Genomic DNA, 17,337 nt, shown 5'->3' on the forward strand with positions numbered 1-17,337 from the left:
GAAAACTGCCTGTTGCTTTTGCAAACAGTGGTCAACAAACTGGTTTTGTGCAATAGCCATCATTGTTGCACTAGTTAGGTGAGACCAAGGGTGTGTGGGTTTACTAATTCTCAGCTCACACCTTGGCTTTGTGTGAAGGCACACCTGCTGCGTGTGGGGGCATGGTGCTGTTGTGTGTGTAGGTGCTATCTTGAGCAGATGCCCAAACAATGCTATTTCAAGATGTTCAGCAATTACAGTTCCACCAGCCAGAGCCAGCTGAAGCATCCAAAGATACATCAGGTTTCCTGCCTGTGGTTAGAGAGAGCAGTCAGCCTGGGTTCAGGCACAGGTCAGTCTCCACCAGGAAGCTTTGCAGGCTGTGCACACTGCTTTCTACCTGAGATGTGTAATTTTCCAAGGATTTCAACAGTGAAATTGCAGGAGCTGGAGGTGAAGAAATTTCTCCCCAGGATCAGTTTGATTCATGGCCAATACTCAAATCTTGTCTGAACAAAATTTCCATTGGGGTTGTGCACAGGGGCACTGCAGTCCTGAAAAATCTTAAAGCTTTAAGGGGGATTTCACATTAATTTTAAGTAACTCTGTTGAAAGTCTCTGAGATTCTGTTATTCCAGCCATTGTGGTAAGAAAGCAGGCTGTGATTCAAGAGCAGGGGTGTCTGCAGCAATGTTTACATACAATAAAGAACTACTGTCAGTTAATCTCATCACTCATATTTTCATGCCATCTTGCTAGTGCAATTGTCCTGAGCCATGTATTTGTTATACTGCCTTCAGTATTGTTTGCCAAATCTCAACTTGTTTTGCAATGGAAAACAGGAGATTAGGTGAAAGAGACAAACCATTCAATCTCATACTAATTTCAGTTTTTCGAGCTGTCGTGTTTAATGTATGGCCCCTGTGCTTAGACCTGAAAGCTGGAGCTAAAGGGCTGTGCAGATGTGACCTAGTTTTCAGTCAGTAAACCCACTCTCAGTTCTTATTGATCAACAAAATCAGCTGCTTCTGTTTCAACATAACAATTTGGAAATTTTACTCCTTGTTTATGACTGTTGATAGGACAAAACTTTCAAAAGTACCTAAGTCTTATTGGCAGCTACTGCCATTAGGGCTCCTAAGACAGTCTCAGGAATTACATCCAGTGCTTTGCAGACAGGTAATAACCCAGGTCTCATCCCTCTGGTGTCCAAAGGCTCAGTTCTGCAGTGCCTGGCAGTTGTTGCTCTAAATGAGAGGAGAGGCTGCAGGAACACCTTGCCTCTCTGAAGCACTGAGGTTTTTTTTCTTTCCCCACTGGTTTGACAGAAGATGAGGAGGCTGAGCATCTAGCAGGATGCTGTCAGGCAAAGTCGTGGTACTGCATCAGTGTGAATGAAAGCAAAATTAGGGCTTTGATATCAGGGAAGATGAAATAACAGCAAAAGTTTCCTGTCAGAGATCCTTTTGCCAGCTTCTCATTAGGTTTCATTCACTTGATGCATTTCAGAGCATACACTCAAAAGATTATTTTTTGAGAAATGAAGGGCTTTATTCAGTTAGCCAAGTTGCACCTTAATCTCTGTGCCTAATCAGCAGGAAAGAATATAGGTCCTTTAAAGAATAACCAAGGGCTTAAGTAAGGCACTGCGCAGGGAAGGTGTCAAGAGCCAGGTAATGGGAGGTGCACAGCAGAGAGGCTTGGCCTGGCTGAATCTGTTGGGTATCAAGGTGATGGGTACAGAGGAATTTTCTTCCCAATTCCTAATTTTCTGCATGTGCACACAGGGCTGTACCACAGAATCCAGAGCCTGTAGGTTCTCAGCCTGGCTGTGCTTCACCCTCCACCCCTTTCTGCTGCATTTCTTAATGTCTGGCATATCTGCCAACCCCAGATTTGGGGACTGTGATGTATTTCTAGGTGGCTCAGGACCAGGGCTGGGGTATCAGATCATTAGACCTAGGTGGAGGCAGAGGAATTTGGATGGTGCCTCCAATTTTCAGAGGCATGTCTAGAATAATGCCTTGCTTGACCAGCACTGGCCAGAGTGTCTCTCCTGGGCTGCCTGCACCTGGGAGAAGTGGGACATGTAAAGCCATGATACCTCTGCTTCAGAAAGTTAATACATTCTTTGCTGTGGAATGAATAGTGTCTCAATTTCTTCAGTATTTGGAACTATAATAATAGACCCTGCACTCTGAAAATCAGTCTGGCAAGTGCACTGGAAACTTGTCAAAGCTGCTGACCCAGGAAGCTGAAGAAGGAAAATTAACTGCTCCACCCTGACTGTTTCATAACCCTCAGTGATACTAAAGAACATTGGTAAGGCACAAGGAATTAAATATACTACATAACCTAACCTCACCCTTCCTAATTAGTATTAGACAGATACCAAAGCAGCATCTTCGTGTTGCTGCTTTTGTGTTTGCAGTGTGCTCTGTAAAATCCTTCTGGTTTCGATGGATGCTCTTTCAAGTTGCCTAGCATGAGCAAATACTTTGAAGCAGATGCTAATCAAGGAGCTAGAGCAGGAGTTGCTACATCATCCAACATATTTTTAAAGTTTAAATATATTAAGATCAAAGCAGTTTGTTGCAGTGAAAACATAGCCTAAGAAGGTATTCAGAACCTCAGTCAAAATAAAGTTGAGGAAGTCACTAGCTGTAAACTGCTGTCATTATTTCATGTTGTTGGTCCCTTTCCTATTTCACTGTAAATGTACTGAATATGTCTAACTTGTAGCCTTCAAACTGGTTTGTGGTTGCTGATGTTGCAATGACAGGTGGTACTTTTACACAAACAAGTAATATTTGTGTTGTTAAAGCTGGATTTTAAATAGTCACCTGTCAAATTCAGCAAAACTTCTGTAATATCATTGCTACTTCTGCTATAGTTCTGGTCAAATTCTGTCCAGACTTTGCCCAGTAAAAACACTGGGAAGGTTCATTCAACTTCAGGCACTCTCACTTGATTCCATTCCATTAATCTTCAAAGATAACCATGTGTGAGTCTTTCACAAAGAAGCGCCTATTAGACTGAAATTTTCTTTATGATCTCTGTCTGTAGTCATGTGGTGGCTGTGTAAGAGTCACTTTGATAACCAAATTGCAGCAGCTGTATTGGGGCAGAATCTGGAATGGTATAATTACCAGAATTGGGGTCAAAAGGTCCAATTCTGAATGTAAACCAAAGTTCTCAACTCTGCTTGAAACCTCTTCTTCAGCTGAAATTTCATCTTTTAAGAGTGCTCTGTAGGCAGTGTGGCAAGTCACAAAGTTAAGGACAGGATTTTTATTGGAAACCACGGAGAAATACCAATCCTAAAAGAAATAAAATGGCAGCACTTAGACTGTAGGAGCAGTGTAGACTCCTCAAGCCCAAGCTGGAGTTATCCAGCTCATGCCCATCTTCATCCTCTGTTTGCAGCAGCCCATGCTGGCAGACAAATGGGAAAGGGCAGTGTCTGTCCCCTGGGCAGCTGCCTCCCATCTGCTCTGTCCTGCTACCACCTGGTGAAGGACACCAAGTCGATGCTGGGTCAGTGTGGCAATCGTTTGCCTTCTCTTCAAAGCCAACTCAGCCAGTTGATGCTTGCCTTGTGTTTGCTGATGTCTGAAATACTGTTACTCAATTGAATATACTGTTTTCACTTGCAGCTCTGGAGGGCTGATGACCAAGTTAATGATTTATACCTTAATGCTCCATCTAGGGCTCTGGTGTTTATCGCTCACGGTGCTGGGGAACACTGCGGCCGCTATGACGACTTGGCCCAGAGGCTGGCAGAACTTAACTTGTTTGTTTTTGCCCATGACCATGGTGAGTAGCCTAAAACTGTACTTGATTTATAGCAGCTCAGGACTTCACTGAAGTAAATGCCATTAAAGCTACTGAGCAGTGAGAGAAGAGTCAATTAAATATTAACACCTCAGAATAAATGAGAATGGGATCAGCTGATGTTTTGTAAAGCTCTGTGTATTGAAACTGTAAAAAGCAATACCTGTTTACTTTGTGTTTTCCTCAGCCTTATCCTTGACATTATTGCTAGTGCTATCTTAACCTCTCTGTAAAGGATTATTTCTCTTTCACTCATCTTTTGGGGAGTGAGGAGGTATTGTCTGCTGTGGAGGTGGGGCTAGCAGCCATTTCTGCTGGATTCATGCTCAGTGTCCTAAATACCTGGAAGTTCTATCACTTCCATAGACTTCCTTCTGAATTGGATGTGGGCAGGAGTCTGCAGTGATCCCAGCAGAAAGTGTCTCCATTCCTCTCTGCTTATCTGTAAGGCATAAAATTCATAGGAAAGTCAATGGAACAGGCCACATGCTGTCCACTCTGAAGCCGCTGTTGGTAAACCACAGACAATATACACAAGAAGTTCCTGAACTCCAGGACACACAAGCAGTTTGTTCAGAGCCACCATGAGCTTGTAAGAGTCTGCAGTTGCTCACTGTGAATGCATAATGTGCCTTTGTTCCTCATTCCCTTAAAACTTGATAAAGGTTTAAGGCATAAAATTGAAATAACAATATCTGAAGTAACAAATCCAGAAGAAACAATAAAATACTGTATTTATTGCATGGTTTTGATATGAAGAATCCCTCTTTTGTTGATGGAGAAGGGTATTAAGGGTGAAGGCTCCTATCAGGCATTCTGTGCTGTATAATGAAACAGTTATTTATTTTTTTTTCCTTGAATATCTTTTTGACTAGAGAAGCATAAATATTTCATTGGGCTTTTATTTGTAGTCTGATGTTGCTGGATTAATTAGTTCCCTTCAATTAGTACAAATCTGGTTGCTCAGGCCAGTTATCAACTTTGTTCACCCTGTCAAACCTACAGTTTTCTTTGTGAATTCAGTTTGGTTTTCTTCATCAGCAATGGAGAGAGGGTAAAAGGTAACCCAAAAGGAGAGTAACAGTTGTGTTACACAAAGAGCTAATTTAACTGAGTCTTTATTCACTGTTAGAAAGACAATTAACATAATTTAGGCTTTGTAAATAATCTTTGCACCTTACCAGGCAAGCAGTGAGGAAAAACTTAGATGGAATACATGTTACAGGCTGAGCTCAATGCCAGTGAGGGCTGAAGGACACAAACACCTCTATTGCCAGATTTGCTCGTATCAGACCAGGAGGCTTATCCCTCTCCTCCACCATTTTGTCTGTTCCAAATCACTTCAGCAGTGTGTTCCCCTTTGGCATTCCATCCTTTGGATATCTTTGGGTAATATTAATTATTCAACAATGTTATCAATATGAATGCTTTCTGTTTCCCATCTCTTACAGAGGCTCTTAGTCTCATGAGCTTGGCACACATTTCCTGACCTGGACATTTGTTCTGGTTCTGCTATTCCCATGGATAAAATTCCCAATATAGGCACATTATCCTTGAGATTATTAATGCAGTTCCACAGCGTGGCTGGCATGATTTCCCAAATGATTTGGGAAGTTACTAAGGCTGTAGTATACGTGACTTGGCTGATTTATATTCTGTCTATCAGTCAAAAGAAGGAAAAATAATTTCCATTCATATTGCTGAGTCTGTGAGAACTTAGGCACTGGCTCTAAATCTTGCTGAAGGCTGCTCAGCAGCCCTGATTCCTGCTATCCAAGGCTTCAGCAAAAAGGCTGGCACTTCACAGAGTAACAATATTCACTCAAGTTTGTGTCTCCGAGTTATCTAATGTGAGGTATTAGTGGCTCAGTTCTCTCAGTATGTCAAGATTTGTACATTTACTCTTTGGGGTATTTCACAGTAATCCCAAGGCTGCTGGACCTCATAAATATGTATTAGAAATTTTCCACAGTGGTGGTGAAAATTTAATTCCAGACCTTACATCTAATGTTATTAAAGTGCTTTGTTTTATATCAGTCCTGTGGAAGAAGAAATTGGTATTCCTTTGTAATACAGAGTTTTTCCTGTGGTCTCTCATATAGTGCTCTTAATAGGCAGGTAACCATTTCCTGTGATTTCTGGGTTTCCTTGGCATGCAGCTTCATGAAGGCAGAATTAAGGCTGCTGGGATGACCTCACTATGCATTTCTGAAAGCTTTAGGTATTTGGAAATGACATCTCACTTTTTCAATTTTCTTTCCATATTACTATTATTTTATTATGGTAACATTCTGATGACAGAAAAAAAGAGACAGACAAACATGCTGGGTTATTGGCAATCAGTTTAGGAAAGCCCTCTTGGAAGGAATACCCGTGGGAAATTCATGGAACCAGAGTGATACTGTAATTTTTCAGTCAGTCACAGGCAGATTGCAGCTCCTTTAGTTACAATGCAGTATTTTTAGGGATCTTTAAGCTGAGAGCCAAGGAAAATAAGAATAGAGAATGTGGCTTTGTTTTCTCAGACCAAGCATTTTCAGTTGGTAAAGCACATGATGTTCCAGCTATCCTCATCTCTCTTCCTGTAACATCTCATTTGCTGATACCCTATTCTTTCTGGTTGCATGACAAGGCCAAAGCCCAGAACAACTGCAATTTCACCTTCAAAAGTACATGTCAACTAACAGCAGTTACCAAAGCATTTCCAAGGTGCAGGAGCCACAAAAATGTACTTACACTTTTTGACAGCAGTGGCACTGGTCCTCTTTGTCACTTGGACTTGCTTGTGCTTCTTACAGGTGCTGTGGCTGTCTCACATGAAGGTGGGGAAGGTGAAATACTCAGCCCTATCTTGGCAGCAGTTCCTAGCCCTTAGGTTTGCTTGAGGACAGCCCCTTCAACCTCCCTCTACCTGTCCTGGTACACAGAAACCTCTGACTCTTTGCCCCTCTTTGAAGCTGTTGAATTTCCCACTCTTGAGTAATGTGTAACGCCAGATCAAAGCAAAGAGAAAGGTTGCAGCTCTAACAGCTTATTCATATTCCTCAGATGTTTCTAACTGAAGTTCAGCTTTCTTTTTAGCCCTGCTGCTACCTTGTGCGTGGTGAGCATTTCTGATGGTTTAGCAGGTCAGACACCTACTGCTGCTTGGACTCCCTTTTAATTTTCTTACTGTTTTCTCTATTTACCAAAGCACTTACTTCTAAAAAGTAGAAAACAGCTGGAGCAGAAATTTTTAAAAGCTTCAGATATTAGCTCATTTTTTTATTTAATTTTTTTATCTCCAAATGATTGCAGTGTTGTTCTTGCAACTGTTAAAAGACCATTTTGTTGATGAGAACAGAAGGCTTTTATTTATTCATAGCACTGGGAAGGATTGATCTATGCAGAAAGATTTAAAAGGACCAAATATGGTCAAGCTGGGAGGGGGGAAATGACTATGAAGTATGTCAGCATTAATAGGAGGAAGAATTAGGGTAGCACTGTGAGTGAGAAGTATCAGCTCCTGCACACCAGCACCAAGGGATGTTCCTGGAGAGCAGCACTCACTGATATGGTGATCAGGCAGGCTTCAGGGCCATCTCCAGGGATGGAGTGAGGAAAGCCTTGGCAGGCATTGTTTGGAGCTGGTTTGCTGGCAGAGCAGCACAACTGTTCTTTGGTGGCTGTTAGCAAGGCTGGGTGTGGGCCTGCTTACCCACAGCAATCTGGTCTCTTTCTGCTTCCTCTGATTGACTCTACCTCACAAGAGCAGGAAAGAGTGTAAACTACTTTTCTTCAGAGGCATAGGGAAGAAAGGCACTCGTTTGCATTGCCTTTGTCAGGATTCTTCCAAAAGGTTGGGGGCATTTTTTTTTTCCAGAGAAGGGGTTCTGTCCTTCAGCATAGTACGTGAACATTGCTGGGAAATAAAATCTTCCATGTGCACTACTGGAAATAACCAGAAGTATGGACACACTGACATTTGCAGGAGTACAAAATGCCTGCTCTCCCCTGGAATCCTGTTCTCCTTCATGCCCCCTGCAGCAGGCAGAACTTCACAAAGAGTTGTTTCTTCTTCACCTGAAGATGCACTACCTGAGCCATACCAGCAGCCATGCTCTGAGCAGCTGGATGGCTACTGATGTGCTGCTCAGCCTTGGGCAGGTGCTCTCCTTGGTTAGGAAAGAGAATATAGTAGTAGTTGTGTACCTGTATTAGTCATCCTCTCTTGGGCTTTTTCTGAAGTGATGAAGGTTGTTCTCTCAGGAGAAATTCATAGTGCTGCCCAGTCCCATGTATAAATACAGGTCCTGAAGCCTATAGTGCATGTTACAGGCAGAGCTCCCGTGGTAGGGATCAGGGCTGGCTGGCAGTGAGAGCTGCAGTGCTGCAGAACCAGAGGGAACCTCCACACACAAGCATTGTGAGGAGGTGGAAGGTGCTGTTACAGTTCACAGAAGCCCAGCTGTCAGGTTGAGTTCTTCTCTCTCCCTGTGTACTTCCTCTGACTCTTCAAGAGTCAGGAAAATTTAATATTTTATGTATGGTTCCCATCTGAAGACCCTGAGCCCATCCATGTTTGTCAGGCAAGGACTGCTGCAGGGCCATTTACCGCTGAAAGTTTGTTAAGACTTGTCAAGCAAAGATTGAAGTTCTTCAGAGTTCAGATTAAACTTCACAAGTACATTCCCTATGGGGGAATTAGCCATTCTGTTCTTCAAATTACCTCGACTTGTCTGTCTTTCAGTCTTTTATGAGAACTCATTTGGAGTGGAGAGAGAGAGCTGCTAAGGGGTAATTAATCTGCCCCACCATGATACGAGTGTACAGACATAAATCTTTGTGGCAATAGCTCTGGAAACTGCTTGACTGAAAGCTCACAACAGAGCAAAACCAACAGGAATAAAAGGGACCAGTTAAATAATTATTTGACCCTCCCTCCATGTTAAGTGTCATATGGACCCATGAGCCCTGTCTGGAATTCACCCATCCTCTCCTTTTTAACCCAGGGGAAGACTGAGTCATAAACACAGCTGTGACCTCAAAAGAGGCAGTGATGTCTGCTGCAGGGCATGCAGGCAGAGAATGCTGAGGGGATATGCTGGAGAAAAGTCATGCTGCTGTGCCCCACCTCTCATTTCTCTCTTGTGAGCGTCTGCTATAGGTTCCTCTTAGCAGGGGGATCCTGGAGGAGATGGCTTTTGGCCTGGCTGGCAGAGTGCTGCCAGTTCTATCCCTGTTTTGACTCCCTATTCTGTATGGTTCTATGCCAGCATAACTCTACCTAACTCTCCCTTCTCCAGATGTTGAAGGAAGGCAGCAGTCAGGCTTATCTGCCTCCCAGGGCAGTGGTGAAGAATGCTTAGCATGTGCTGGCCACACAGGAGGTGAAACCGCAGTGTTTAATTACAGGGTGAGAGTTCAGTACACCATGTAACTCCTTAGGCAGTGAAAAACCTGTAAGAACCTTCAGCAAAGTCCTATAGAAGGAGCAGGTAATGAGTAGACTTCCTTCTGCTACACTTTTCTGCTACTCTTTTCATGTAAAGTGGGACTCCAACATGTGCTTCTTGCAACACAGACAGGGAATTAGGAACTTGAAGACCAAAAAGCAAAGATTAATTTGGGATGAAGTGAGAGACCAGCCTGCCATCCAGAAATGAGCTCCAGCCACAGTTAAACCAGTTACTTCTCTCCTCCAGCTCTTCTGGAGTGACGCCTGGTCTTGTAGCACAGCACCTCAAAGCAGCAGTGATGGCTTGCTAAGGAAAACAGGTCATTCAGTTTGAGTCTCTTTGAAATTATATGCAAATTGATTCATACTGCTAAGATGCAACTTTCCCTGTGCATGGGACAGGCTCTTCAACATGCTTTATACTGGGTAGTGGATTTTCAGCCAGGTTGGGCTCTGGTGGTGGTGGTGAAATAAATAGCACCTTCCAGAGGGGCCACAGCTCCTGCAGGAAGGAGGAGACTGGATACACCTCCAACAACACAATTGTGCTGAAATGTGCCTGTAATTGTATCAGGATACAGTGTAGTCCAAGGGGAGTATCCTGTGGCACAAGAGGCAGTTGTAAGTACTTCGAGATGGGTTTTATTAAACGGGGGGTGTGCACCCTGTTCCTGTTACATCGGAGCAGCTCATTACAGACTTCTGCAGCCCAGTCTCTCTCTGTCAGAGTCATCTCAGCAGTGATTCTATCACTTCAGCACTCGTCCTTCTTTCACACTGGGATGACAGAGTCCCAAATCTCTGCCTGCACAGCATGGCATCTTTCAGGACAGTAAATAGGGTTTGTGTTTGGGGAGGGCAACCACACAACAACAAGCAAACACTAGGTAAATCATGAAAGCAAATACCTACCATGTCTCATGCCCTACAGGAAGCCACAAGCTGGGATTTAGAAATGCAAGTGCTTTTTTTATTCTGTGTCTCTTGTGAAGACAAATGAAACAATGCTGTCTAGCCAGGAAGCAGCTAGACCACAGCAGACTGAAAATAAAGAGACAGAGGCTGCACACAGCTGATGGATCTGACAATATACACATAAGTTATAGTGGAGTGTTTTGCTTAAAACATCTGAGTTAGGAAAGGAGCAGGAGATACTCAGGGATGTGTGCCCTCCACTGCACTCAGGGCTTTGTTTCATTGACTTCCCAAGAGTGATGCTGGAACCATGCCAATGTGAAAGTGGGGAAAACATAGTTCTGCACCTGTTTTTTGGACAAGGGCATCAGAAATTGTGAGAACTGGATACACATTTATCTCAGACACATAGAAGCAAGAGCACCTGACACGTAATGTCATCTGATGTGTGCAATATGCCAAACCAAACCTGAGCTTCTCAAAGCAATCTATTTATTTATCTGACCTATTTATTTAGTTAGTTAGTTAAGTCAATGTGGTGTAATCAGTGATATGAGACAAGCAGTTAAATTCTGTCCCACAACCCAGAGCTGGATGCAGCATAGTTTGGATGAGGAGGAAGGCAAAGCAGATGAGCCTTCATCACTGCCCCTGTGTGGGGACACCACTAGATGATCATGTTGGACTGCAGTAAAGAGTGCAAAGAATGCTTATGGTTTGGTTTTCTCAGTTAGAGTTTCCTCAATTCCCTTACTCACTCTGCTCCTTCCAACCTCTCAGACACTGCTGTAATCCACCCTATAACAATAGATGATTGAATAAACAACAACAGAATATCCAGTCAAACAGGATCCTTGGATCAGGTCCTGTCTGAGCTGAGCTTCTACTTCATGCAGCAGATGTTTGCTTTTAGTTCCAGCTGAAGTGGAGCTGGGATACCCTTCCTCCATCCACCTTCTAGCACAAGCTGTTCTCTTTCCTCATTCCATCAGGTGATGAGAAGGTGCTGCAGAGACAGCTCTCCTGGCTTTGCTGCAAGGCCACTTTCTGAAGGAATCCTTCTGGACACCCTGAGATCTGAGGGGCTGGCATTTTACTTGTAAAGAAATGGGCTGTGCAGTCCACCCTGGTTCTCCTAATTATTTGCTGCTTACTCCTGAGCAGAGGGAGAAGTGTCAGTGGGTCATTCCATGAGATAGTTCATCTTCGCAGCAGCTGCCTCTTGAACAAAGCCTCGCTGTTGGCCTTCACACAAGGAGGCGTGAGGCTGTAACAACGGGCACAGTGAGAGGGGACACAGAGTGCTCCCTTTTGGTCACAGTGGCTTTGAGCATAGAACTGTTGGCACTGGCCATTCTCCAGACCATATTCCTCAACCTGTCATTGTTAACTGTTGGCAGACCAACATGACAGAGGAAAGACATGTCATTCATTTGGGAAACTTAAAAGGCTTCCTTCTTCCCACAACTGCAGAGTCCTTCTGGTTTCCCTTCCGTAACTCTGCCTCTCAGATGAGAGATACTCTCCATGATGAAGGGGAGCGAGGCACTAAATTTGAGGGGAATGCCAATAAAGGTGGGACTAAGTGCTAGGAATTTTGAATGAGTGGTCCTAATAATCAGGAAAAAAACCCCATCCTTTATTCAATGAAAGCTTTCACTATGGAGAATAAGATAAAACTGAAGAGGAAATACCCTTGGCTGAACTAAGCTAATTTCATTTTACAACCTGTCATTTTGCTTCTGTTGTCTCAAAGACTTGTGCAATTGTCACCTGTATTCAGTGATGTGATGTATAATCTTTACATATATAAATTAATCCCTACATCAGGGGTCAAATTCTGCTTTGACAGCTGCTCAGGTAACCCTGTCATCATGTCAGAGAGCGGGTTCAGGCATGTATTGGTAACTGCATTTCCTATTAGTGAAGCAGGGTTGGCAACCCCATGTTATGTTTTCAACAGCTTACTTGCTCTCCCATAACCAGCTTTACTAGTTGTAGGCGTCCGTCTGCAGGCAAGATGGTTGAGAGTGGAAGGACAAGGACCAGATGCTCATTAAAGAACTAGGGCTGAGAGAACAGATGATTTCATGTTGCTAGCTATGTCTGTTATCTGGGGCTACTGGGCAGAAACCAAACTTGCTTCAAATTTTGTTCTAGGGGTCATTTCCTTTACTGACTTCCATGCAGGACATTAGTTCACATCAGTAAGGACTTCGGCCTTAAGAAGCATTAGAGGAATCTCTATTGTTCAAGGGGAAAAATAGATGTTGCATTATGATCAGTGGTCTTTTTTTAATTAATCATGTGGATGATGGGATGGAGAGTGCTTTCAGCCAGTGTATGGTGGGCATACCAAATTGTGGCAAGGGAGCATATGTTGGAAGGCTTCTGTTCACAGGGGCCTTGACAGGCAGAAGAAACAGACTGGCAGGGATCTCATGAAGTTTCAACAAAGGCACTTGGTAAGCTCTGCATCTGGGGTGGAGTGACCCCATTCAGCATTAAAGGTTGGGCACTGGATGAATAGAAAGCAGCCTTGCTGAAAAGAATGTGGGGATCCTTGCAGACAAGTTGAACATGGGTCAAGAGTGTGACCTTGTCACGAAGAAGGCCACCACATACTGAGCTGTGTTGGAAAGATTATAGCTGGCAACTCAAGGGAAGTGATTATTCTCTTCCATTCAGCATTTTTGAGACCACGTCTGAAGTGCTGAGTCCAATTTGCTCCCCAGTAAGAGGAAAACATTGCCATACTGGAGCAAGGCCAGAGGAGGGCTGGCAAAACAGTTAGGGTACTGGAGAACAAGATGTACAAGGGGAGGCTGATAAAACTGGGTTTATTTAGCCTTAGAAGAGAAGATTAAGAGGGGATCTTATTACTGTCTACAAGTCCCCAGAGGGAGAGTGTGGAGACAGCTGAGCCAGACCTTTGGAGGTACACAGTGATGGGATGGGAGGGAACTGACACAAGTCAAAGAATGAGAAATACCAATCATGTGTAAGGAAAAATGTTTTCATCATGAGGACAGTCAAGTACTGGAGCAGGACCCAGAGAGGTGGGGAAATCTCTAGTCTTGGAGATATTTAAACCTCACCAAGACCCTGGACAGCATAGCTGAGTGGGAAATGCTTTGAGTAGGGGCTTGAACTAGATGATCTCCAGATGTCCCTTTCAGCCTCAATTATTCTTTATGAACTAAAGAGCATCCTAGTTGCTAATATTTGTGATGTTGCTTCCAAAATTAAAGCACAAAAGGCTTTGAAGGGGGAGAAAAAATTACCCTCTTTAAAAGCAGACTAATGGTATCTACAATTAGGAGCAGCTTCATCTTCAGGGAGATGCTTTTTCATATATTTGCACAATAAGGAAAAGGGAGTGTGTTTATTTTCACCTTTACAGGTGAAACTTTTCCATAGCAACCACATTTCATTAATGTGACTGCTTTCCTATTGTTTATTTGTCAGATGGGTCTAATTTGGAGAAGGTAATTACTGATGATTCCTCACCTATAAATGTATCTTCATGCAGATGTGGAGCTTGTCATTTTATTGAGTCACAAATGACTGTTCCAACGTACTGAACACCATCTGAAAAATACAGAAGGAATTACAGTGTATGTGTAAAACTCCTGTTGAATTCAAAGACTGTTTGGTTTCTTTCTGTACATTTTGAAATAGGTAAGCTCAAATAGGAGTCAAAAGGAGAACAGTCCATCTCAGGTTAGTCTCTAGTTGGGCACTAACCTGGAGGAAGAGCCTTACTAAGGAGTTTGGTAGTCACAAGGAGCTCTTATTTGCACCCAACACAGACAAAGGACAGGCAGCTTTACAAAGGGAACTAAAATGTATGACCAGTCAACAAATGGCCTAAAACTGCCATTTCATCTTCCTGTTTATTGCACTTTGTGCCCTACCTACATTGAAAACTACTGAATAAAATAGCTTTTGCTGAACTGAACAGCTGTATCAGGAAATCACTAAAGCAAGCAAAACGTTGCATGAGGTCTGAAGTCACGGGAAGGCTCACTTAAGCTGCATGGATTTGTGTGTTTAGATCAAAACTGTGGCAGTCTGATTCTGTTTTTCACCAAAACATTGCTCTTAATATATTCCCTGGGCCTGCCCCAGGCAAAGCTGCTGCACTGTGTGTGTCAGAGCAGTGTGAAAGGCCACGAGCTGCTACAGGGTGTAAGCCAACATCAGGTTTCTTACATCAGCCCCTGCAGCTCCACCATCCTCTCATGGCTCATGCTCTTAGGTAAGGTGAGGGCTGGGGCCAGAGTCACACTTGCCAAAATAAGGATGCAGAAGCAGCCAGTATACTGCTTTTTTTACTTTGTAGTTCTCATATTTTTTTTCTTTTGATTGTTTATGTGCTCATTCATGAAGTGTGGTATGTTGTTATAGTGCTGATATGCTTCCTTCAAACTGGTGTATTTCCTCCATAACTAACTAACCCTTCCTGGGAGTAGCCCTATTTGTTCCAGACCACGAATGCTTTCTCACAAGTCCTAAAACTAACAGACATCTTTCATATTACAAAGGATGCAGAGACTTAAAAAAAAAAAAAAAAAAAACCAAAACAAAACAAAATTAAAAAAAAAACCCAAAAATGTTCTTCAGCAGCAACTGCAAACAAGACATTGAATATTGCACCAGTAAGACCCAGAAGAAAAATAGACAATGAATGATTGGAAAATTAATCTTTTTTGATTTACATACACAGATTCTTCCCTCTGTAATCAATCTGAGAGTTGCAAAGAAACGTAAGTGGTTTCAGTGTCTGGTGTTTTCAGATAATCATGCTCCTCCTGTTGCTCATTCATTTTGAATGTGAAACAGGACATTGTTTTGTTTATTAAAACATACTCTTCTTAGCAGCACAGACAGGAAGACACTCCCTGGGTTATCTAGGCTTTTGTTCCTGAAAATAGGATCCCTCAGTCTTTTTCATAAATAGTCAAAGATCAGTTTTAACCAAGTTTGGTTTCTCACAGCACTGTTCTGGCTGAGTAGGCTGTTCTTGCTCTTCTGACTATCAGAAACTTCTCGCTTTGTCTACGCCATCTGTGGCCAAATATTAGTGACCTGAACTAGAAAAGCTCCTTTGCTCAGTACTCTGAAGACTTCCCTGGATTTCACATAGCTTTAGGGCTGGCCTGTGGTCTGCAATGTTTCCATAGAGCAGCAGTTTGAGTAGCTGTGGGTATCTCTCACAGGTGGTCCTTCCCACTAAGCATATGATTGATTCTGTATGATTCAGCTCAGGATGTGGCTCATGTATTGTGGTAGCAGACCATGAAAGGAGGTGTTTGGAAACCCCTACTCAGCCTTGCCACAGGTTTGTTGTGGATCGCAGGTAAAGCTCTTGACCTCAGAAAATAAGAAAAATAAGAAAGCTTAAAAAAATAATTTTAAAAAAGCAGAAAAATATGAAACCTTAAATTGCAACTGCATAGCCTTTTCATATGTCCAAATGCTAAGCATTTTTGGTCAGAAGTGCTAAGAAATGGGGTTGTGGATAGATAATAAACAATCCTATGTCAGACACTTCTATGCCAGTTGGCTGGTTTGGTAGCCTTTGGCTGAACTGGTATTCAAGATTGCACCTGGAAACTTGAGCACTTCACACAAATAATGCAGAAATTATTTTGTGCCAGCTAAGCCTGTGTTTTATTCCACCTTCCACCAGTATTGCCCCATGAGTCAGAATAACCTGTTTTAACTACAAGGTGAGATTTCCCACGGCATTAAAACTGATGCCATGGAGCCTGTCCTGTGGCACTCGCGGGTTAAGTTCCCTGAAGATACTGTCTGCAGATTCAGTTCTTGGGGAAAGCTGTTATACCCACAGCATCTCTAATGCTGGGAGTTATTCAGGGCTTGGCAGTACTCTCCAATTTGAGAATCCTTTTTTTAGCTTTAAAATAAAGTGCTGAATTGTAGATGGTACAAAGACTAATGCTCCCAACACTAATCCCTTAAAATTGACGTTCTCCACACTGCACTTATTTTCTGGTTCTGAATTTGTCAGAGGCAAAGAGTGCTGGGAGACCCTGGCAGTTTGTCTAATGCTAAGGACCAGGCAGCCTGATCTGTAGAGGTGCCAAGTTCATGAGCAGTTTGGAAGAGGGCTGGGGGAAAGGAGGAAACCTGCGGGGTTTTTTTGAACTGAGGCTGCCTGACGTGACCTCTTATTTTCACCACAATCCCTTGCCTTTCCATGAACCTTGCACCCAACCTGCCGGATTTTCAAGAATGCTTTCTCTGAGCTGCAAATACACCCACGCTGACTGATTGCAAAGTAGGTTGCAGAGCTGAAAAAAAAACATAGTACATAAACTTCAACAGCTCTGCACTTGTACCTGCACATTGTTTACTGAAGTAATACTGCCAGCTAGTATTCATTGTCTACTGTCAGCCAGCCATGGTTTGAAATGAGTAATACAGCACAGAAAGCAGTAACCTGCCTGTTTCATCCTGACTTGTTTGGTAAATATATATGTAGCGAGGATTTCAGAGTTGTGGGGAAGAGAGTTACAGAGAAAAGGGTATCAAGTGCTAAAAAGCAGCTGGAACAATAACACTGAAATCAATCTCTACCAAGAAAGGACAACAGCTTTTGCTGCAAGACAAATTTAGTAGAGCTATTTTCTGCCCTGCTACTTTCCCCGTGACTTTCCCCATGCACCAGTTAAATACCACCCAGCCATGAGCCAGCTGGCAGCCAGGGGACTCCACTCTGGCACACGGGGCAGGGTTGTTCCACCCAGGAATGCTCCCTGCCAGAACTGCTTGATCAGAAGGTTTTTTTCTAATGGTTTTGCTCCCGGTCAGGTCTGGTTGGGTTTGAGGGAGCTGGAGCTCCATGCGAATGTACCCTGTTAAAATAACAAACAAAAAAAGAAGCCTACCCTTATTTCAAATAGTCCACCTGCTGCTCACCCATTGAGCTTGTGAAAAGTGGGTATAAAAAGCTGTCAGCTCTGGAAGAGCGGTATTTCCTTCATGCCTTGTCAGGAACAGGGACAAATCCAGTCTAATGAGGGTGGCACTGCCATGTGGCAATGCAAAGGAGAGAAGCAAAAAGCGAAAAATCTCTTTAACTCCGTGGGAAAGCTCCCTCTGACAGCCTGATTGAGAACTGGAAGTGCAACCCATGGGGAGAG

The 17,337-nt window shown here is 43.2% G+C and overlaps 1 protein-coding gene across 3 annotated transcripts in view; it reads left to right on the forward strand.

Annotated features, from left to right (window-relative positions):
- MGLL (monoglyceride lipase) overlaps window positions 1-17,337 on the forward strand; it is a 98,358-nt gene that overhangs the window by 57,925 nt on the left and 23,096 nt on the right. For all 3 annotated transcript variants that reach the window (XM_030458460.1, XM_030458462.1, XM_030458461.1), the window contains one exon: window positions 3,689-3,795. In XM_030458460.1, coding sequence (XP_030314320.1) covers window positions 3,689-3,795 — 107 coding nt within the window. The remainder of the gene's footprint in view (window positions 1-3,688; window positions 3,796-17,337) is intronic.

The sequence above is a fragment of the Calypte anna genome, chromosome 12 (genome assembly GCF_003957555.1).
Source record: "Calypte anna isolate BGI_N300 chromosome 12, bCalAnn1_v1.p, whole genome shotgun sequence".
Taxonomy (NCBI): domain Eukaryota; kingdom Metazoa; phylum Chordata; class Aves; order Apodiformes; family Trochilidae; genus Calypte; species Calypte anna.